This window comes from Scatophagus argus, chromosome 18 (assembly GCF_020382885.2).
Source record: "Scatophagus argus isolate fScaArg1 chromosome 18, fScaArg1.pri, whole genome shotgun sequence".
NCBI lineage: Eukaryota > Metazoa > Chordata > Actinopteri > Scatophagidae > Scatophagus > Scatophagus argus.
In genome coordinates, this window is record NC_058510.1 from 6,780,042 (window position 1) to 6,804,074 (window position 24,033).

At 41.6% G+C, this 24,033-nt stretch overlaps 1 protein-coding gene across 1 annotated transcript; it reads left to right on the plus strand.

The window, feature by feature from the left end:
* The first annotated feature begins 1,085 nt into the window (after positions 1–1,085).
* zbtb47b (zinc finger and BTB domain containing 47b) lies at positions 1,086–22,357 on the plus strand. The gene is made up of 6 exons (XM_046371178.1): positions 1,086–1,325; positions 14,771–16,153; positions 16,542–16,689; positions 17,145–17,260; positions 17,960–18,104; positions 18,527–22,357. Exons 1-6 carry the CDS (start codon positions 1,323–1,325, stop codon positions 18,949–18,951), a joined length of 2,220 nt encoding a protein of 739 aa, XP_046227134.1. The 5' UTR covers positions 1,086–1,322; the 3' UTR covers positions 18,952–22,357.
* Positions 22,358–24,033: the final 1,676 nt, after the last annotated feature.

A 24,033-nucleotide genomic window follows, 5' to 3' on the forward strand; every position in this document is an offset into this window, starting at 1 on the left:
AGTGATGGATAGGACCTGCTCCAGGCCGTGATCAATTTTTTCCCCAACCTTGTTATGAGCATATTGACTTCTGCTCCATGCAGTCTGCTCAGGAGTGAGCAATGGCAGTGGGGTCCAGGAATCCTTCAGGGGGGTTCAAGACAAGGCTGAATTAACCAACTGGGGGGCAAAGTGGGCAGCTGCCCCAGACCCTTAGACCCTGGCAAACAGAGCTGAAACGATCAGTCAAATGTCAAAAAATTAATGGGCAGCTATTTTGGTAACTGATGAATTGTTCAGTCCAAGTCATTTTTAAAGCCAAAATGCCCAACATTTGCTGGCTCCAATGTGAGAATTTGCTGCTTTTCTTTTTGTTTATTTCATGTTAGACTAAATATGTTTGAGTTTTTGACTGTTGTTGCAGACAAAACAGTACACAAGACTGCATTGGCTGTTTTTCATTACTTTCTGATTTTTATAGGCAAACCCCTGGCAAATTAATCAGTAATAAACATAAATATTAGCTGCAGCTTTAGTGGCAACTGATTCATTTTTGTAAGCACCACTAAAACACCACGTTAACTGAAGTTATAGGGGCCTTAAAGCAACACCTGCATTATCACCTAAAGTGGAGGGGCCCTGAATTAATTATCTAGATTTAACACCTTTATTAAGTGAGCTTATGACATGCTTATATAGTGCATATCTTACTGAAAATTACAGTTCATCAAAATACAAAAAATTAAAACGCCCCACAGAATCGCCACAGGTTGGACCACAGCGAGTGGGGCCCACATTTGGTATTTGTATTGGCCGTATGCAGTATCAGTATCGTGTAAATGAAGTTACACTAACTTCTACAATACGGGAAATGAATGAACTCCCTGACCTCCGCATCTGTCCGCCCGTTTGACGTCACGCGGTCGCAGGAGCGCACAGTGAGAGGAAGCGCATCCAGGTTTGCGCCATATGGCCGAATGTCCTTCCCAGTCCTCCTGCTCACGCCAAAATAAATAAATAAATAAATAAAAGAGAAACCAAGTCCAGTACAAAGAAATGCGCCTGTCTCGCAACTCCACGTTAAACAGTACCGTGTCCCTTTAAAACCGTCTGACAAAAAGCCCATATGATCCCCGAGCTCCAATCACCAATTCCTTCTGCAAAAGCAGCCTCTGCATTTTTGTCTGTCTGAATGCTACAGCAGCACGGGGGGGAAAAAGATTGAGGATAAGGCAAAAACTGAGGAAATGTGACAATTCAACGGTCATTTTCATGGCGAAGGGAGAACTGGTGCGAGAGGAGTTATTCTGGGACTCCTTCGAGCCTCGAAACGCTGGATCAAAATGGTAGGCTACAGAGGAGCGCTGCATTTTTGTTTATTTTTTTTTCTTGCCCCTGTTTGATCTCTTGCAAATTTGAGCTACTTAGCAGGCCGATCAAACTTACCACACTTATGCCTCGTTATGTGTTTGTACCACTGGCTGTCATACGCGTATTTCGTGCTTTGTGTCCTTTGCGGGTGAAGTTTGTAACTTGCCGTCATTGCACAAGTTGGAAATTGAAGCTGCTGGAAGAATGCGATGGCTACAATAGCTACATTGATGCAGAGAAGGAGTTAAATTCTTTCATATCAGGGCGCTTCTGCGAAAGGCTCAGGTCGCGACTGGTGCAAATGTAGAGAGGATAAGTGAAAGTATGAACTGCCCCCCTGTTCCTCCAGCAGCCAGTGCAGGGCAAGTTTGTCGGGCTTTGACATGCATGCACACATGTGAGCTTCTGTGTGCTGTGGTCTCGTAGAAGAGCAGATGTCCCTCTTCATGTCTTATTAACTTCACTTGGTTGCAGGTGACAGAGGTGCCTGTGAAGCTGTGAAAATTCAGCTTTGTATGAGGTGTCTTATGGCAACTAAATGCAAATACTTCTTGATATTCAAATCAGAAAAGGCTTCAGTGTTGAATTTTTTGGATAATGTTTGATTTTATGAGGTCAGTTTCTTTACTCTATTGACTGATTTCTGTCTGTGGCCGAAAATCCATGATGTTTCTGTTCCCCAGATATGAAGATGATTCTGCACAGACGGGCTAATAGAGTTATGGGAACAGAGGCACATCGTGAGGCAGACAGTCGGCTCTGTCTCCAGGGTCATTTTAGGATGCCTCATTAGGAAAGCATGTGGAGCTTGATGCAGTGGTGGAGTAATCCCAGCGCGTGTTCACATCTGGAGGCTTGGGTTAATATCTGGGTCAGGTCAGCAGGGTTAACCCTGGTGCTCGCTGGGTGGCTTCTGGTGGGAGCAAAGAGGGCGGGAGAGCTTTTTGGTATTGCTGTGTTTTTCTTGCCTTTTTTCCTATTTGCTTTTTTTTTGTGAGCACATGAGAGCAAGCTGCAGTAAACATGGTGTTGTGTGCTTAGTGAATGCAATGAGGTCCTGTATCTTGTGACTGACATGCCCCAGATAATTTATGCCATTACTTTGTTGATATCAAAAGCAGATTTGTTCCTGCAAATTTTGTTTTGATCAATAGCCTCACCTGAACTGTCCTCGTCAGGCCTGCTGGGCCGAGCCCAGGGGTCAGTGTGCCTTTAGGCCAGAGCCTTGGTATAAAATGACATTTTACAGTTCACATTTATAATTGAAAAGTCAGTAAAACAATTGCAAAGAGACAATGAATGACCACAAAGAGACCTAAGACAAATAAAAATGGAAAACAATTACAGAGACGTGCAAAATGACTAAAAACAGGTGCAAAACAATTACCAAGAGTCACAAAATAACCGCAGAGGTGTCAGATGACTGTAAAGAGGTTTAAGACGAACACAAAGAGACACAAAAGCGACCACCAAAAATGTGATCGCATCTATTACTTCATTTGTAGTTGCTTTGTGTCTCTTTCAATCTGTGGCTTTGCAGGCCTTTCTTATGTCTGTGCCCAGAGGCCCACTGTCTCACATCCTTATCCAACGAAAATATTTTTTTTTTCCTCTAAATGTGTTGGATTTTCTTAAAAAATGCGTATCTGCCTCATTTCCGTGCACAGTTACAATGTTTATACTGTACACTTTGGGCTGCCCGATGGTGTTTAATTTCAGAGAACACTGTCTTGAGTAGCTCCTTCTCTATCCTCACAGGGTGCTGTGAGTTTTACGTAACCGCCTATTCAGGGCATTCCTGCCCACCCTTGACTTTGAGGCTTCACTGTCTCTGGGTGCTGAGCGAGGAAGCTGTCTTTAGTCCTTGTGACAAGTGCAGCCATTCCCGAGCCCCGGCAACAAACTCCAGCAGACATCTTTGGCCCCTGGTAGGAGGCCGCTTTCCTTGGAAACTCAGACCATACTGTAGGTGCTGCTAATTTATGCTCTTGAGATTAAGAACAGTGGACAAGGCTGCAGAGAGCAAGGTCACAATCATGGGGCTTATGTAAGGTTTCTTTTGTTCTTAATGGTTAAAATGGCACAAGTTTGTGTGAGGTAAGTGTGGTTGGTTTCTTTGTTTGTTTGTTTTTACTCTTAGAATAAATCCATGTTTTTATTGTTTCTCAGCAGTGCCAGCCAGCCTTGGTGTCATTTCATCTGGAGAAAACAGTTACTCTAATTTAGCCCCTGTGGCACTTTTTCTAAAAAATGACTTTGAACCTTGTTATCAAAGAGGCTGTGCTGCTTTTTCTTTTTGTACAGCTTGATATGAGAATTTCTATTAATCTTTCATAGTGAGGCGTTTAGAGATATTAAGAGAGTTTTTTAAAAAGGTGCTCCGTCTTAAATATTCTTCGATTTTAGCTGAACTCATGCCAAAGAGAGAGAGAGAGACTTAGGAGGAGCCTAAAAGCCGAGATCCTCGATCTAATCAACAAATCTTTGCGTCACGTTTAATCATACACATAGTTAATCATGCACGTAGCTTAATATTTTGGTTTAAAGAGTAATGACAGCCATTTTTTTAGATGCTTGTCTGAGAGTTGTATGAATGTTACAAGAAAACACTGAAAAATGTACTCCTTTTCCATCACAGTGTTAAAAATATTTCACCTTAGACTAATCAAGTAATTATTCAATATTAGTTCTTTACCTATAAAGGAATAGTTCAACATTCTGGGAAACTCCATTATTTCAAGGTAGCAACACGTCTATCAACATCTCTAAAGTTCATTAAAAAAAACACTTTGTATGTTCATATTTTATCTGTAATGAAAGCATAAATGTACAAAAACAACAATTTGCAGCTCCAGGAAGTTACTGCTCTCAGCCAAGAGATGTTCTGTCATAAAAAAACATTCCTAAAACAGACTGGGGTGCTGGTAGATGTATTTTTTTTTATCCTTTGACAAACTAGCTTGTCTTTGTGTTAGGATGAGGCCACCAGCTACTGGCAGGAGACTCATATGTAATGCACAGTCATGAGAGTGGTGACTTCCTGTCTTACTCTCCACCAGAAAACAATTTGACACATTGGACTATTCCTTTAAGCTCATATTCACCATTCCTCTGTCCTCCATTGATTGGTTGTGGCTATAGAAAGCCGATGCTCGCTCCTCCTCTACCTCTTTTTTCCTTTCCGTCCTCTCTGACCTTCTCATCAAACATATCAACTGCCTCCCCACACACACACAAAGAGCATCGCCACACCAGAGAGATTCCTCTGATAAGGAGCTGTTTAGAGTCTTGTGTTAGCATCTTCTTGTGGTGTGTCATGCAATGAAAGAGATAATGAAGATATCACAGTTTCGTCCCATGTAATTAGCCCCCAGGTATGTCTGCATCTGCTCGCTGCTCCACATCAGAACAATCTTTTGTCTCTGGTGGATCGTGTCACAGGTGCATCTTTCACTCTTTATGTCACATGCGTAGACAAGCTTTAGTCCCTCCGCTGGCTTCATTTTTGATTGACTTGTTGCATTTTACACACAGAAAATATCTCTGTTTGCACAAGCTTCCGCACCTTATTGTGTCACAGGTATTTGGCATCACAGCTCTGTGTTTACTGATGAATGCATGCACAGCCGGCGAGTGTGTGTGCCCTCATTGTGCACGCAGCGTCTACGGCGCTGGCCTGGAAACGGTGTGTTATGACTCCAGCAGAGCGGTGGTGTGTGAAGCGCTGTAACGTGTGTGTGAGGAGGAGATGCCAGCACCACAGGCCACTCTCTTGGCCAGGCTTCCTGACTCAGCGCTTCCTCTCCCAGCTCATTGGCCCAGACACAAACTTCCTGGCAGAGCTTCAGTGCGGACGCTCTAACCTCGTCGCTGCCTCCACCGCACCCCTACAACACCCACCTCAGGCAGCTCCTTTGATTATCCAACCGCTTGTCAGAGTCATCTCAACTCCAGACGACTGTCGGTTGATGTCTTCTTTCACACATCACTTCTGACGGGGCTGCACACACACACAGACACACACACACACACACACTGTGCGCAGCTTTATGAAACTGAAAAAAAATCCCACACTGTTGTCCAATTTGTTCAAAGGACAAGCCGATAAAAGGACTTTGCAAATCATGCAGCAGAGGCAATCCTGCTCACGCTGTCAAATTTTAATGTACTGTAGTCTACGTCACCGAGATGCTGCTCACGCTGCTCTCATCCTTATTTTTGTTTGTGCATCCCAATTTCATGCTCAAGTAAACGCGTATCAGTTGTAGATTGGCTTGTCACCTGTGGTTGCATTAACATATAGATGGAAATATATTTAAATCCAATGGTGAAAGCTGGTGGAGCTCCACCAGGGCAGGGCTGGGGCAAGTCCGAGCCGCTAGATTAGGACAGGGAAAAGCCTACAGTGTGGAGGGGAGATTGGATGTCTGGGATTAGAGGAGCACTAATGCTGATAATATTGTCGTTATTAATTGCAGCCAGCAGTGAATGCTGTGGTTAAGAAAGTTAAACGTTTTAATAGGCTGAGGGGAATAAAATAATTAGCTAAAGTATCAGAAAGAGAAAACTGAACAACCAGCAGCACATTTTTAAAGTAATTTGGGACTTGCCTTCTGCTGTATCTGAAATGGTTCTGCAGTGCATTTTACCTGAAATCTCCTTCAGTCCTCAAGTGTTGAGGCGCTTCGGCTTGATGAACCAAGTCGTAGAGAGTTCTTTTTTATCAGTAAGTCACTTAAAATTGTTTTGATTATTGATGAATCTGGAAGTTATTGTATGGATTAAAGGGATGCTCTTGTGATTTAGCATTGCATTTGGATAATGGGTAACACTTAGAGCACACATTCACCATTTACTAGTTGTTCATTACCATGCGTAATAGCAGCATATTGACTCTTTATTTTGCACTTATTCTACATGACCATATTCTACAACGACCAGACCGTTAACAAAAACTTTTCTCTCAGTAACATCTCAGTTACTGCCTGTTGATACAAGGTGAGTATGTAGTACTACCAGTATAGTCATTCTCCCTTTAGAACACTTCATTAAGGTATGTTCCTGTGTGACAAAACACAGAAGTACAAGAGTTAATAGCGTCCAAATAACGCTGAGTTAAGTCTTTCTAACCCAGAATGTGCTCCCATGCTAATGTGAGGTCTTGCTCAATTCATTTTTACTTTGACACTTAATAACCCAATTCAAACTGCTAGTGAATTAGTTATGAGTGAGTCCTCGCTATTCGCATATTCTGATGGTGTTACCACCTTATGAGGCCCATTATGAACAGAGCATTTTAAGATTGTGATTTATGTATTACTATTAATAGGCAGTAATTAGAGGGTTAATGGGGGAGGAATTATAGTTAGTGGCCTGGTAGTTGTAGTTTATGGTCATGCAGAATAAGGTATTAATAAGTATTTTATAATAACTCATGAAGCGGCAGCATGTTTTTACTAATAAGCTACTAGTTAATGCCGAACATGTGCTCCCTAAAGTTAAGTGCTACCACGTAATGAGAACTTATGAAAAAAATAAATACATAAATAAAGGTCAAATTCAGTGTGGCAGAAGTCAAGTTATAATGACTTCACTGTCCTGTGTCCTCAGTGCCAATGTCAGGTCTTTTCAGCCAAAAAGTTCTTAAAACCTGCCAAGCATCTAAATGAAGACAGTCAAGCTGATAATCTTAGTGGAGCCTTAGTGGAGCCAAGGAGTGCGATATTTTCCTAGTTGACAGAGACCGCAACATTGAAAAATGGAAAGTTAATATTTCTAGATTTGCTGTGTAAAATGTTCACCAAGGTGACACCCTTAGACGCCTTGTTTTGTCTGACCAACTGCCCAAAACCCATGCATATTAACTTCACATAAAATAAAGAAATGAAGAAAATCCTCACATTAGAGAAACTGGAATCAGAGACAGTTTGAGGATTTCTTTTGCTTAAAATGATTTATATTGATGATTTATATAATAAGTGACTGCAGATGAATTTTCTGTAGATCAACTGATCGATTAACAGGATGCTCTGAGTTTCCCTTCAACATAAAATCTCTTGCAAGCACACTGTAATTATAGCATTTTAAACCAGGCATGAAGAGTTATCTCTTGCAATAGAGCTTTTTGATATTTATGAGGGTTAACTTTCCTCCCTTTTGCATCACGTACACTGCTAATTTACTGGATTATACAGTATAATCCCATAGCCTAATACCACAAGGTGTAACTATCTGTCTTAATACCATTATTATCCGATAAACAGTGCCATTCAAGTGAGCATTAAACTCCTCTTTAATGTGGCTGTGCATGTGATGTGTGTGACCTCAGCAGTGAGCGTGCTGCCACCTGCCCGTGGCTCCCCCCCTTTATTCTCTGAATATTGATTTTTATTAGCATGCTTTTTCATAGTGCTGTAATGATCACTGCAGGGCTTGTTTAAAGTGAGACCTCGTCACTTGCGCTATTACCAGCCTGGCTTGTCTTTGTAAGAGCATCGTGTTTAATAACGGGACAGTGTGAGTCCAGGCGCATTTAGATCCTGTTGTTTCATCTCTCTGCATGCATCGGCATTGTCACCACATGCATCAAAATTTTGCATGATGCATGATTACGGTGGAGGTGTGCATGCACATGTGTTCAAGGTTGTAAACGTGGGTGGATGTGCCAGTGCATCTGTTACTGTATATGCTTCTTCTACCTCAAGGTCAGTGCTGGGTCTCTGTGCTGATTGGATTTAGAGAGGAGAGGAGGCAGTGCAGACTGTAGACAGAGGAGAAATCTTCCACTAGACACATGGACGGATTATGAGACAAGGGGCCCGTGGGTACAGACATGCACAAGGCCCCTCATCCTTGCTAGATAGGTGCAAGACACCCAGACTGAAAGATTGTGGGGAGTTTTGGTTGTTTTTTTTAAATTATTTTTCTTTCATGTCACCTCTTTTTGTCGTCATTTTACACAATCTGTGTGGCCGTTTTGCATCTCTTTGTCCTCATTTGATTTGCATCTCCAACACATAATGCTGACATTCACTTCACTAAATGGAGGCTTTGGCCCCAGGGCCCTGTGAAGCCTCGGGCCCCTGGGCTTACACCCAGTGTTGTAAGTAATCCACCCATGACTAGACACAAATGCTGAAAGCAGGGAGACAGCTTGGCAGACTGCTTCCCATCCATGCCAGTCTTGCTCAGCATGTATTCTAGAACAGATAACGCTCAAAGGGATTAAGCCATGCCACCATTCTCACTCACTTCTCTGGTCCAGCTTCTCTGGGACTGAACCTGTCTGTCGTTTGGCATCAGCAGCAGGGAAGCTCTGGTGAGCACACAGAGGACACAGTGTCAGTCATTACCCTGATGATTTTTTAATGGCTGTCTGATTGGACTCTGCCAGAAATGACATGCCCTTGTCCCGTTCCGTTTGGTTATGTTTACGTGTGACCTGATCCATTTCCCACCACGTAAAAGCTCTCTGACGTTACTGTGAGGCCAAAACTTGCCATTGTAACTGGGTGATCTCTTTGTGGAGAGTTTGTATTCGGGCCTGTCATGCTTTGCTCTCATCTGCGCTGATGATGACTCAGGGATCTGTGTGTGTGTGCGTGTGTGTGGAGGGGGTGGCACAGCTTTCCTACCATCCCCATGCCACTGAGTGAGATGAGGTCTGACACGGTGCCCACTCTCCTTCCTCCGGGTGTCAGTCATGTTGAGCCCTGCACCGGGCCCCTCAGCGGGAGGCCCTGCTGTGAGGAGGGCTGTTGAGTGTGCTCTTCACTGTAGGTTGAAGCACTCCGTGGGTGGAAGTGGCAGAGCCCTCGAACAGCCCCCCCTCCTCCCCTCTGGGTGACAAGAGGGCAAAGGCATGAGCTCATGGGATTGCTGTCTTCATGACTGTGGATGATGGTCGGCGGATCTGTTTTTGTTCCCGGTGGTCATTTCCAGGTAGTGTGTCTTCACAGTAGAGTGTCATCTGCGTCAGTTTGACACGTGGCTGCGCGTTGAATTTATTAAATTCATTCATGTAGATTCACTTAATTTTGTAGCTTGAATGAGTTGAGAGACGTACATTGCAGTGCTGTGTGGATTCGTGTTGAGATCAGAGCTGTTCTGTAATACAGTGATTGTAATGGTGTTTTGGTGTGATGAAACATGCTGAATAGGTTTGGCTTTTTGGTTGTCTTTGCGCTCTGTGGAAATCGTGGCAGGCATTATTTTATTTATTTAATGATTTGTTTTTGAAAACTTTCCAACCTCTGGTAGACAAAATCATTGATATTTTTAACCAGATAAACAACCAACTGATTTTCTGTAGAAAAGATAATCACCTCTAGTTTGGGGTTGAGGTTTGAAATACGTGAAGAAATACATGAGATGGCAAGAAAATGTGTCAGATTAGAGTTAAAGCTTGGAGCAAAGACACCGATATGGGATACATATGAGTCAGTTTAGTGAGTATGTAGAAAAGGTGGAGATGCTGCCTAGACAGTAGAAATGGGATTGTCAGAGAGACAGTGATGCATTGTGAATGGTGGAGTGGGAATCAGGACTGATGTGAAACAGCTGTACCCTTGGCCCTTGAACCTATCACACTCTGTCTGTCTGTGTTCTGCTTCCTGTTGGCTTCCCAGAGGAAATAAAAAAAGAAAAAGTTTAGTAACTTATAACTTTTTTGAAGGCAGATTGTATCATTAATTTCTACAGCAATAACATAATCAAATGGGATAATGATTTCACATAAAATTGACATACGATGATATTGAATTATTCCTACTTGGTCCCACTTTCCAGATGTTTGTATGAATATGAGCCACTTCCCTCAAATTTAACAATGCAGAGCCTTCAAGTAATTTGGTATAATAGCTTACTGTGTATGCCTTAGACAGACTTTTGTCACTTTAAAAAGATAAAGGAGGTGATGAAAGAGGAGCTCAGTCTGAGTAGTCTATGGGCGAAAAAGCTTTAACCCCCCTGCAGTGTCTTCCTCCTGGGACTCCCTCCTGTCTGAATACAACCCGCCCTCCCTCGCACTATTGATGCGTCCTGACTCTGTGCTGTGCTCTGACATTGGCCCCTGCTAATGGCTCAGTCTGTTCACTGGCAGGTAGATGTGCTTTACTTCCCTGCTCTTAAATCTGCTGTCAAACATGGTGTGGACAAAATATTAACAGAATAACATTTAAGTGGAGTAACAGCTTTACTTTAACACGAGAGAAAACGCTGAAAAGGATGGACGTTCAGTTTTACTGTAAGATTTACACGTGCGGCCCTGACAGGTGGCCGTTTTTACTGATAAGCCTCAACTACATTACAGCGAGCAGACAAGGGAACTTTTAAAACATTCCCAGTCTGAAGTTGAGCTCCACAGTGACGGAGATGCAAGCTTTTACAGAGTAGTAAATCTACCAGTGTGAAGGTGTGGGAAAGAAAGGTCATTCTCACCAGTGAAAGTCAATTTAGAAAGAGGGATTTCAATTCAGTTTGGCTCACGTCCAGGAGTCGGGCCTCTGCCAAGTGCAGGATTCACCAGTTACTCACAAAATCCACAAAATTTTTTTTCTTTTTTATAATGCTAATCTAGGATTGACACATTGACCAGTGAGTGTGACTGTGATTGAAGATAGCCAAAACAACAACAACAATTAGTTAAATTTAATTATTTTCCTCACAAGTGATGAAGGCTCCTCTTTGGGCCGAGCTGTGATCATGTGCGTCATCCATCACAGCTTCATCAAAACTTGATTAGCGGTGAAAGAGTTTCAAAGTTTGAAACTCTGAATTCTAACTAAAGCATTAAAGTCACCAGGACAATCAGGAAAATGGTCCTTAAATGCATCGGCCCTTCAAAGCTGGACGAATTTGATGTGTGAGTAATTGGACCAGTTAAACAATGGATGGCTAGATTTGGTTTTGTGTCAGTTGTGACCTTTCAGAGTTGGTAAATTTGACATTTAATTAGAGCACATTCATCAGGCCAATTAATGTAATTTAAGCAGGAAAAATAGCACTGAAAAAGGACATCATCAGGGTGGTGGATCAGTGGTTACTTCTGCTGTTGAAGACTGTGTCAAATGCTTGAAAGCTCCAGAACAGCTAAACAGACTTTGTAGAAGAGCTTCCCAAAGTCAAAATCTCTCTTTTAAAGCCCTTCCGAGGATCAATTCATGTGAGCAAAAGCTCTGAAACAGCTACTCGGCAAGTGATTTAAACAATTCTGACCTTTCAGTGTCAACAGTTTTTGTGTGAAGACAGTACAGAGTGAAGATGATTTTACAGCATAACTGCTGTTTTTAATGTGTCTGTAAGCAGAACTGTCCTTTTTCTGTAACATGCAGAGGACACAGTAAAATAAATAGGATTGTTATTGAAGTGAAGCACGGCAACCTTGAGAGTGGCCCTGTGAAACGGGCTCTCTGAGGCTTCCACAGGGCAAGATGATCCCCTCACATGTTGTGTTCAGCAGATGAGTGTGAAAAGGATGTACAGAGGTTTGATTGAAGCCCATTTAAATGACACATCTTGTTGGGTGCATCAGTAATCCCCCCTCACTGTGCGTTTGCCACGGGTCAGACCAGATATGAATAATGTATAGGGAGACATCTGACTGAGAAGCTGGTTAAAGGTGGCGCTCCCTCTAATGACAGCAAACAAGCTCTCTCCCTGACATTTCCGAGGAAAGGGGTGATGCGGAGCGAAAAGGGAGAGAGATAATGACAGAGAAAGATGGAGGGAGTCAGATGCGGTTTTTAAATGCGAAGTACTTCCTCAATTTGTTTGGCGACAGTGTGCAATGACAAGATGGCTTTGTCTTTGTTGTGCATTGTGACAGCTGTACGGTAAATATAACTGTTTGCTATTGGACAATCATTCTAAAGCATCTGTTGAGATGAAAATAATGCAATTGATTGGAAGTCCTTAATCAGCAGTGTACACATTAACTTTCACAGTGTCCTTATTTGGACGTGTTGTTTGCAGAAAGTTTTGAGCAAATGATAAAACATTTTCAGCAACTAAAAAGATGTTTTGCCAGCACCTAAATTATGTTTTGTAGAGAAACAAGTTTATTTGTATTTTACAGAGAAATGCTAACAAAAATATTTTGTTTTGGTATAGTTTGTGTTTCAGTTTAACACAACTGCAGCCAATCAGAGAATGTAAGTAAGTAGTTTCTGGTTGGGTTTTTTGCCTCCAATTTTAATTGCTAGATTAATATTTAAGTAGTTAACTTTAAGAGGCACAAATTCTGTTAAGTTTAAGCCAGCATCCAGCTAACATCTGTCAGATATGCTTCAACTGATCGCTGGGTTGTTTTGTCCAAAGCAATGTTAACTAAATCTGCAACTTAAAGTACAATTTTCCTTTAAAATTGTTGTAGGCTCCTTTATTTTGACCCACATGTGTTGATGTTTTGAATATGTTGATTTTCACCAGGATTTAATTTCTGACTATGTTGTCCTCTTGGAATCCCAGAATAAGAAGAAGAAGAAGAAGAAGCTGATTGTTATCGCTAAAGGAGCGTAACTTCCAGTCTGCAACTTATACTTGATCTGATTAAGGCTGCAGCGTTTGTCCTTGGGTGATTTCTGTAGCCTTGCACGGAGAGAGATAACCCGATCTCCACTCTACTCTGGCTTGGAGTCCAATTTAGCAGCTCAAAACTATGAATAAATCTAACACTCCATAATTGAATTCTTCAAACAGGCCAGATTTTCAAGGTTAGGCCTAAATACAAATCCATTTTCCCACCTCAACAATGAAAAGTCATTTCCATTGATCTTAAAGACAAAATATATTGAGCAATAGGGAAAGGCAAAGAAGTATTGTCAATGTAAAGAACAATGAACGATGTTTTTAGTACAGCGTGTTACATAAATACCGTAATGAGTATTGTCCTAAAATGAATTAATAATGGCTTTTTTCTGTATTGTCTGTGTCCCATTTCTTCTCCTGCACATGGATCTGTGAATACTGGAAAATAATAGATGTAGAGATGTAATTAAGACTCACGGCTACATCATCTCCAGCAAAATGTTGGCCAAAACAAGGCGCATATCTTTACTTGTCCTATTCTGCCTTTAAGAGATGCCTAGAATGATAAATTCCATTAATTGTTTGGAGGGCTAGTTAGTATTTATTCAGCATGGTTTCCCTAATTATTTCTCCCGACATGTTTTGTCTTGTGCATAATTCTCGTCCTCAGGGACAGCGTAGTGAGTGGGTGTGCTGAGAGAGCTGGCTAATGGGAGGGTGAAGGCACTGAATAACAATGCTTCGACCAGTCGGTCCTTGCACAGACCAGACGCTGTGTTTGTGTTTGCGTTGTGTGTGTGTGTGTGGATGTGTGTGCATTTGTGTTTTTTTGTGCATGGTTGCACATCCCGTGCATATGTGTGTGAGTGTGTGTGTTTGCTCTGTTTGCTCCTCTGTCCCCACTCACATCCCGTCTGGATCGAAACCCTGCCCTTCCTGTGCTAAAATAAACCCACCTTGGGAAGTTGAGGACCTTGCACAGAGCACTGAGTGTTACACCTTTTGATTTTTCTGTGACTCGTATCGTGCAGCACGCATGCAGTCTGCGACTTAATAACCGCATAATAACTGCATGGTATTACAAAATAATAACAGTGTCATGCGAGTCAAATCATTACATTACATGAACATTTGGCTGAAAACAAAATGTGAAAAAATACACGGAGCCCCAGCTGCAAATGAATTTAGAGTTGAAAGCCTCAAGGAGGTTGAATGTCTTGAATTTCCCTCGGCATCAATAAAGTATCTATCTATCTATCTATCTAGGTCGTGAAGTAGAAGTTGTTGAGATTGTTTTTTAATTTTTTTTTTATTTTATTTTAATGTTTCACTTATTGGCTAAGTTAGTTACACAGCCTTATCTTGAGTTTTAAGAGTTTTAAAAAGAGAAAGTGTCTTTCTAAAGGAGGGTTTATGAAATGTCACCTCTCAATTCTCCATTAATGCTGCAACTGACTTACTGAGTAAAACAATCTCACCACAAGGCCCTTGTAGCAGATATTCTGGAGCTTGTGGGGCAATGGTGGTGGTGGTAATACTCATACCCCCTTGAGGTACAGTATGTGGTCAGAGGGGGTAGACATGTCCTGTGGTGGGACTCTGTGAAGTGCACCATCAATGGTGATTACTCAGTGTCTTCTGAAGCAGTGGCGGATCTTGTTGTAAAGTCATGTGAAAGTTCCTTATCATACCACCATACTAACTTATTATGTTTTAACACTGTTAAGACTGTTTTGTGAAATAAAGAAAAAGTTTCGTGATAGAAAATGATGATGCCAAACAGAATAATGTGGTGTGTAGTAATGATGAGAAAAGTTTACTTTACAAATAATGATCATATTATTTATAAAGTCTTTTCTATTGTAAATGTTTTTCCTGGTCTTTGTCCCTCCAGCTCATAGTGGAGAAGACCACAGACTTTCCCTCTGCTGAGTTCTCTCTGGTGGAGGATGTGGCTCTGCACTTCACTTGTTTGATGGACAGGCTGAATGAGCAGCGCCTCTTCCAGCCTGACCTGTGCGACGTCGACATCGTACTGGTGCGTCAGCACAGCACCTTCCCGGCCCACAAGGGTGTGCTGGCAGCCTACAGTCCTTTCTTCCACTCTCTTTTCGCCCAAAGCAAACAGCTGCGGCGGGTGGACCTTTCGCTGGATGCTTTGACCTCACAGGGCCTGCAGCAAATCCTCAACTTCATTTACACCTCTAAACTTCTGGTCAGCAGCCAGACGGTCCGCGACGTGCTCAACGCCGCTACCCTGCTTCAGATGAGCGACATCGCAGCTTCCTGTCGCGACCTCATCAGCAGCCACTCGCTGAGAACCACCTGTGCAGATATGGCCAATCAGGAAGGTCTTGGTGGTGTTGACCCAGCTGCTGTAGTGATGCCACCCAGTCAGCTTTACCCAGAGATCAAACAGGAGTCAGAGCTGGGGAGGGTGTACAAGAGGGAAGGCAGCAGCCCATTCTCTGTTAGAGTGGAGGAGACAGGGAAGGTAGCCTCCCAGCAGAAGCAGTATTACCAGAAGGAGGATGGGCCAGCAGGGGGGGCTACCACAGGAGTGGCTGCTTTGTGCAAAGTTGAGAGCAATGGAGAAGAGTCAAAGACCACTGATGGCCACGCCTCCTTCAACAGAAACCAGATCATTGTTGAAGTCAACCTCAACAACCAGACCCTCAACGTGTCAAAGGGATCAGAGGGCAAATCGGCAACCACCACAGAGCCAACCACCATTTTTGGTCGTTGCCATGACAATGAGAGAGACTCGGAAGACGAAGAGGAGAATGAGGCGGAGAATGACGACACAGTTGCAGATGAAGATGACGATGACCTGAGGAGGGGGGACATACTGGGGCAGAGCAGTGAGGAGGAAGATGATGAGGAAGACGAGGAAGAGGAGGAGAACACCCTTAACATTCCAGGCTTGGAGCAGCCAGCAGTAATGGATCGACCTCGCAGGGGCACCAGAGCCTTTGCCATAGCAGGTACGACTGCATCCATGCGGCAGACGCTCACAGAGGCCACGCTGGCCAACCAGCGGGAGGGCGGGAAGAGGACGCTGGACTCAGAGGGCCTAGGCCAGAAAGTGAGGCTGGAGGAGAAGCAACATTTCCCATGTAAGAAATGCCCCCGCGTCTTCAACAACCGCTGGTACCTGGAAAAACACATGAACGTCACTCACAACCGCATGCAGATCTGCAATAACTGTGGGAAACGCTTCCTGCTGGAGAGCGAGCTGCTGCTGCACCAGCAGACCGACTGTGAGAAGAGCATCCAGGTATGGTTTAAACATTTTTTAAAATTCTGACCAGCATTTGGAAAATCTGTTGATTTCAAAGGAACAGCTACTATCAGTGGTTTGAGAAAAGGTCATGCAAATAAATTAACACTGATAGTAGACGGTCAGTAGCCAGTGCTTCAGTCAAATGGCGCTCAGTAATAATAGATGCTGGTGTGTCTCAGTATCTCCACTGTTGCCCGCTCTGTATTAAGCAGCTGGGCTCCTGCTGCGGGTTTGAAGATCATTTGCTGCTTTAATGTACTGACTCTAATTGCTTTTTTGGTACAGCGCACGCTCAAGTATCTGTATAAGCTCACACCTGGATTGTTTTTGTAAAGATCCTCACAGGTAACGATCTTCTTAATACGTCTTTTTTATCTCCTAGTGTGTAACATGTGGCAAGGCCTTCAAAAAGCTGTGGTCGTTACACGAGCATAACAAGATCGTCCATGGCTACGCTGAGAAAAAGTTCTCCTGTGAGATCTGTGAGAAGAAGTTTTACACCATGGCACACGTCAGGAAGCACATGGTCGGTGAGTGGCAGCGAAACCAGCCATCGTGGTCGGTCACTTTGTTCCCGTTTTGTTACTTCGGGCTTCCTTTTCTACATCCCACTGATTGTTGTGCAGAATTTGTTTTGGGTGTTGCTTTCCTCTTCCACTTTTTGAGAGATAAGCATCTTATTTGCCAGATGGGCTTGCCTCACTCTCTGTGTACATCTGTATTTCAGCAGTAAGAGAAGGACTGGTATACAGTTCCATATTGAGTCCTGTTTATCCTCACTATGTCTTATTTACTAGATGACACACATCCGTTGTTGTTAGCATCATAATTAGCCAATGAAAAGGCATCTCAGTGTTGTGCTTTAAGTGCTATTTTAGTGCAGTAGTTTGCTTGTTTGTCCTCATGCTGCTGTTTGATCAAGAGCAGCTCAGTATTGAACACCATTAACTTATCTTGCACTGTGTGTGTGTCGGTGTGTGTTTAGCCCACACGAAGGACATGCCTTTCACCTGTGAGACATGCGGGAAGTCGTTCAAGCGCAGCATGTCCCTGAAGGTTCACTCTCTGCAGCACTCAGGAGAGAAACCCTTCAAGTGTGAGGTTTGACTTCCTTTTATATGCTGCTGCTCTCCACTGCACTCACATGGAGAGTTTTATTACAGCTGAGATATTCACCACTTAAAAACCTATAATTTCTGAAATTATGGTTGTCTGGAATGTAGGTTTACTTATAATGAATCTCTTTATGGCCATTGCTTATAAAATACTTATGTTGTGGTCAAGGAATGCAGATGAGGAAGGGATCAAGATGATCTGATTCAAGCAGAAAATCATTATCATTACTAAATCATAAACATTAACTGTCCAAAAGTGTTAAAAGAATAGGTTTACATTTTGGAATATTTGCTTTCTTGGTCATAGTTAGACAAGACTTTCAATATCACTGTACAGTTGCTACAGTTCAGAGAGCGTTAGCTTAGCTTAGCATTAAGACTGGAAACGGGGGAAACAGCTACATGTTTAACACCCATGAAAGAGTTTATATATCACAGTAAATATGTTTGATGTCAAAATGTGTTTTACAGAATCAGTTTCACAGAGTGGAGATTTGAATGAGGTTGGTTACAGGACTGACTGATATGTCTGAATTTTTACTGGTATGGATTTGTTTTCATTTAGCACTGCATTCAAATCAAAAGGAACTGACTAAAACTCTTCAAGGCTTCTTTTTGTGGTTCTATTTAGACTATTTCTTACCCTTAAGACTTAAAATGTTCATTGAGTGTCGTTTCATTTCAGAACTGTAGTGAGCGCTTCCAGTATAAATACCAGCTGCGTTCCCACATGAGCATCCACATCGGACACAAGCAGTTCATGTGCCAGTGGTGTGGAAAGGACTTCAACATGAAACAGTACTTTGACGAACACATGAAAACACACACTGGTGAGTGAGTCCTCTTGCACTCCTTCTGAAGAGTAGGGCTATTGCTCAACTGTGTTCACCAGCTAGATGCTAATTTGTTGTTTGATATCGGGCAGGTAGCTCATAGTGGGTTTTGAGACCTTTCCTTTTGCTGAAAACATCTGCTTGCTGCAGCCAAATGTGACGCTGTAGAACAGTGAATCAAAACAGTGAAGTTGTGAGCCAAAAGAAAAAAGAACACTAAGCTAAAAGCTCTATGAAACTGAACTGAGAGCAACTGCAGAGTTATTCACTGTGGCTTCATCACTATGAGGGAGCACACTTACACACTTTAATACAGTTGTATAAAAAGAATGATTGCAGCTGCTTCAGATTTTATTTAGAATCTCAGAAATGCATCAAGAAGGCATGTATTTCAGCTTTTCCTGTCCATTTTGGTGCAGGAGAGAAGCCGTACATCTGTGAGATCTGTGGGAAGAGTTTCACGAGCCGGCCAAACATGAAGCGCCACCGCCGCACCCACACTGGGGAGAAGCCGTACCCCTGCGAGGTGTGTGGCCAGCGCTTCCGCTTCTCCAACATGCTCAAAGCCCACAGGGAGAAGTGCTTCCGTGTCAGCAACCCCATCAGTCTCGACCAGCCTCTGGCCTCGCCCGCTGTGGACTCTTCCGGTCAAGTGCAGCCGGTGGCGGCACTCCCCGCCACGTCTGTGACCACACCCGCTGCTGCCTCTAGCCCACACCCCCTCCATGGAACCCAGCTGTCTCTCCCCCTGCTGCACCCTCCCCTGGGGGGACTGCCTCCCACCCCTCACTTACCCCCGCTGCCTCCCCTGTTCTCTGCCGGTAGGATGAACTCCAACAACTAACAATTCTCTGTAGCATTCAACTTTTTTTTGTTTTGTTTTGTTTTTCTTAGAGCTTTTAAGATGACTTAAAATGCAGCAGGAGAGTGATGCTCCTCAGTGACATTCACACTGAGGGGTAAAAACTGACTGAAGGCTGCATGGAGGCCTCCTAAAAAACACACACACATACACCTACCACAATAAGAAATACTTATTTTTTACTCTGCTAAATACAATAGATAACCTCAGTGTCCAGTAGGACGTGTTGTCACTACGCTTCTCCTCATGAATTTCAACAACTCTGTTCTGGTTCCATTTGGGACTTTCCACTACCACACACTACTTTCCAGAGCCTTGCACAATGCATTGATTGTAGCATCTTTTACAAAGTGGGAAGAAGAGTTTCCAAAATCTTTACTCATTTGGGGGGGTCATCAGTCAAGTGAGAACCACACTATGACGAGCGAAAATTATTTTTGGCTGTTCTCTGCCAAGATGTAGCGAGTGGTTTTGGTCTGACCCAGCAATAACCAAATGCTGATTTGTCTTCGAGCATATACATGTATGGCATTGCCAGTAACCAAATCCTGTTAGCTCAACCGCTATAGTTAGAAAATGTTATACAGCATTTATAATCGATCCTGCACCTTACATTTAACTCTAGTGATATTTAAAATGTACTCCTCTAATTGTCTTCATTTTTATAATTGTGGTTAGTGTATAATTCGTGGCACGTTACGTCAATTTGTCAGGATGTAAGAGAAGTTGTGACATGTGGAGAGTCAGCCATGCAATGCAGTGTGTGTTGTCTGTGACTCTGAGTGTCTGTGTGTGTGTGTGTATGTGTGTGTGTGTGTGTGTGTGCTCGTGATATGAAGCAGAGACGAGAGATCTTCAGATTTGCGTTCAGCTAATCAACGCTTGAGCTTCCCCGAGTCAGGAGATAAAGTAATATGTTGACTCTCATCTGTTGCTTACATTAAGCAAGGGCGCTCCTCCTTGTAGATCTGGCTTTGAGACAATATCGCACTTTTCTGTGACTTATTAGTAAAACCTAATGTACTCAGGCCTACAGTATATTTGTAGGTTACAAATCTAACGTTAATGTTAACTTACAGCTCATGTCCCAACTAGGTCCAATCTATATAATTAGTTGCCAAGAATGTAGGGACTATGATATTCACAAAAAACCTGCTTTTATAGCTAAGTGTGCACATTTCATTATGATGTATATTGTGAAATGTTAAACATTATATTCCCAATGCCTAGATCTCTCAAAGAGAACTGACAGCGATTACTCTTGGCACAACAGAGCAAATCATTAAAAGGGCTCCTTAAGATTACATCACTGGCAGTTTCTTTTAATGGTGATTTTAGAAGCTGATCAAAGTTAGAGACATGCAGTATGTAATACGGCTCAAAAATGTGGTCCTGTGTTCACCTTTCACAGCTGTTTGTCGTAAACCTACTGGAGTAGAAGTAAAAGAATATAATCAAATCTTTGTGAGTTTAAAGGAGCAGCTTGACATTTTGGGAAATACGCTTATCTGTGTTAATGTACTTTCTTGTCCAGAGTAGAATGTGAAGAAGGACCCCACTCTCATGTCAGTAACTTAAATATGAAGCTGCAGCCAGTGCTGCCAATTAAAGTAGATAGCACTAGCCCCAAAAGTCACTAAAAGTCCTCAGATGACCTCATACACTCATGTGCACATTGATGTAGTTGTGTCAGCAGAAGTGACGGAGAGATCGCAAAGAGCTATATAAAAGGTAGACAGACAAATATTTTGCAAAATAATCACCGACTCACTACAGGGATATTGTGTATTTGAAGAAAAAAAAAAACAGAAAAAAAATCTATGAAAGGAGGGAGAAGATCAAACTAATAATTTATATGTTTACAAGCTATATAATCTATGTATGGTATTTCTATATTCTATGTGAGAGTGACATAACCATAGAAATTTGCAATAACTGCAGCAGTATGAATTACAATATAATATAGGTTATTTCAAGATGTAAAAGGCCCCTTCTCTGATGGCTTACTTCCCAAAATGTGAAAGTATTCCTTTAAATCTGACATTTCAATCAGTAAATTATCCAAAAATAGTCTCTGTGCACTATTGATGCACTCCCACTCACTTTATCTATAGATAGCCTACTTGTAGTGTAGCATTAACTTGTAAATATTGTTAAGATGTGTTTCTTCCTTGTGATTAATTCCTCATGTTTACATATGGAGAGTCAGTTGAATGTGCCCCCACATGTGTCTTGGCTGGTACTACCAATAAGCTTTTGTAAATGTAATAAGCTGTTCATTGTTTAATTTAAAAGTAAAATTTAAGCACCTTAGTGTTGTCCTATGTCTTCGCTTACCCCACATGTATTCCTTAAACTGCCATGGTTAAATGGTTAGGGCCACATCAGATGTTATTTGATAATGGTACTTCTTTTTTTATGCGTCTAACATGTTTTGTACTTTGATTTGCTGCTTTTGTACGGGTTCCAGTGTGAGACTGCCCTTAAAATGAAAAGTCTAGAGCTGTTAAATATTTGAATTTCTTCTGGCTGTGATAAATCCAATTTAGCCTTACTGGACCAATCAGCTCCAGGGTCAGAAATGAGCTAAAATTTAGACATTTGGAGATGTTTGATGAGGTAACTGCCAACCTTTTATACCCATGTAAGGTTTGATCTGGTCGCTGGTGCTTCTGATTGTGGGCAGGGAGGACTAAAGGCATCCTGTTATGTCACACAGACTAAGGACTGATGCTGTCTTTTGGCGTCTTAGTAAATTGCACTCTGTTAGTAATCCTCCCTTAAGAGTACATTATAAATGTACTTATCAAGTGTTCTCCCACTTCACTGTTTTGAGAAGCACTAGTTGAAGAGACAATACTGAGATACTGTGGTTATAGTTTGTGTAATCGCCTTATACATAAAGGGATTTGAATGTTTGTCTTATGGATGACGGTAGTAGCTGATGGTAAAGGAAGTGGGATAGTAGTTAATACTACTGATTTATGCACTTTGAATTTGATTGCCACACTAGCCCGTAATGGGGAATTATGTATGCAGTTGAAAAATAAAATAGCTAGCAGAGATGTGTACTGAAAAACTTGAGTCTAAATCCCAAGGTATACATTTCACATTTACATTAAAAGTAATGAGTGGATGTTGATGCTCATAAATAATGAACAAAACCTCTAAATTTGTTTTTTTTGTGTTATTTGTTCAAAATTGACCAGTCTATGGTTCTTAATTTATGTCCTTCCAAACTAGTGTAGTATTAATCAATTATTGTTAATGATATATCAGACAAACTGTCATATTCATCATGTTGGAGGGGAATGACATGGGGCAGATAATCTAACAGTTTTGTAAAAAATTGTCAGCATCATTGGTAGGCCTAAATGGTAAAAAATAACAAACATAAAATGCAAATTGATTTGTTTTAACCTTCTTTACACGCTATATTACATGTATAGATCATGACACAGAGGAAGTGTACAGACTGATTTGGGTACAAAAGTCTAAACCCAACCGAGAAAGCAGAATTTAAATGTTAATCCTTTGTCTTGGATTATTTAGTGAACAAGTCTTCCTTAAATCCAGCTGCAAACAAGACAAAACCCATCCGCGACATGGCAACACTTAATCGAGATGTGCATTGAAAATGTATGGTAACAGACCGACACTGGAGGCCTGACTTCTCACAAATCCTGAAAAAGAAAATAACTATAAATGTTTCTGATGTATTGTTATCAAGTTAAATGGCAGTAAAGCTGAGATTCTAGAATCTGAGATCAGAAATTTGCACAGTGTTTAGGAGTTCTACATTCAAGGCAAGTAGGTTTAATGTCTTTATATTAGCCAAATTCTCCTTTTCTGAAGCTAGCGGCCAAAGGCTTGTGCTAGATTAGGCAAAGGTGGACCTGCCCTTGTCCTTAAATGAGGGTTTGTCAGTGATTAAGTGGGTGCCTAGACACCACAGTGACTGTGCTTCTGCGTTGCACCCAAGGAAATTGTTTGTCACATAATGAAGCACTGAGCACGACTGTTGATACAAAGCTGGGTGGCTACAGGATTTCCAAGGTGTGTCTCTACTGGGACTTTTAGTTTTGGGTGTAGCTGCCAGAAGCAAAGTGTGAATCCAAAAAGATTTGATTGTGTGGCCTTCAGCATCAAGGAAAGTGTTGGGAAATCTTATTGATGATATTTGAGAGAAAGCGTTATATGTATGTAAGAAATTAAAGAAATGTGTCATTCTTTTGGAGAAGAAAAAAGCCTCATGTTTTTTTAAGTATGGAGGGGTTTTTTTGTTCATCTACATATAGGTGCAAAGTTATGGAACCCCAAAACTGACAAATGTAATCAGACAAGTCAAAAATACTGAGTAGATCAAAGAAAAATATTAGTTCTATATTAAAATGGAGTGTAAAAAGTATAAGTGCAATGATTAGTCATTAGTCAAAGGTTGATTGGCTGATCGACAGAAGGTAATGCGGAAATTCTCTGGTTCCAGTTTCTCAAAAGTTAAATATTCTTAAATATTTTTTTTTTTTTTACCATTTTCTGTTTTTTATAGGCAAATGACTAATTGATTGAAACTGAAATAATCAACAGATTAATTAATAATGAACATACATGTAAGTTGCAGCTCTAGTAAAAGGAAATGAGAAAGTTTTTTACTTCTCTAATCAGTTGGTTAGAAAAAGCTGCTTTTTTTTTAGTTTGGGGAAAAAAGGGACATAAAATCACACAGACACTTAGACAATGTAGGAGGATTGCAATAATTAAGTCTAAGACTTAATCAAGTCTTAGACTTAATTATGGTGTGATGGTGAGAAAATGCACTTTAAGATGATTAATGTTCATTAATGTACCCATTAGCCCCCACCTTAAATATTGTGAGTATTTGCTTGCCAGCTAGATTGCTTTAGCTGCTGTTATAAGAATGTGTACAGTGAGACACTGGTATGCAGTAGAATATATGGATGATTAACATTTTTTATCATTTTATAATGAAACTTAGCTTTAGCTCTTCAGCTAGTTATCTATATTGCTGATAAGGCTTGTGTTAAGTGTGTTCAGACATTAGTG

Bases quoted from the DNA above. Each gene is read 5' to 3' on its own strand.
- zbtb47b (XM_046371178.1), top strand. The intron at 16,690-17,144 runs GTGAGTGGCAGC...GTGTGTGTTTAG, and splicing joins CGTCAGGAAGCACATGGTCG to CCCACACGAAGGACATGCCT. The intron at 18,105-18,526 runs GTGAGTGAGTCC...ATTTTGGTGCAG, and splicing joins ACACATGAAAACACACACTG to GAGAGAAGCCGTACATCTGT.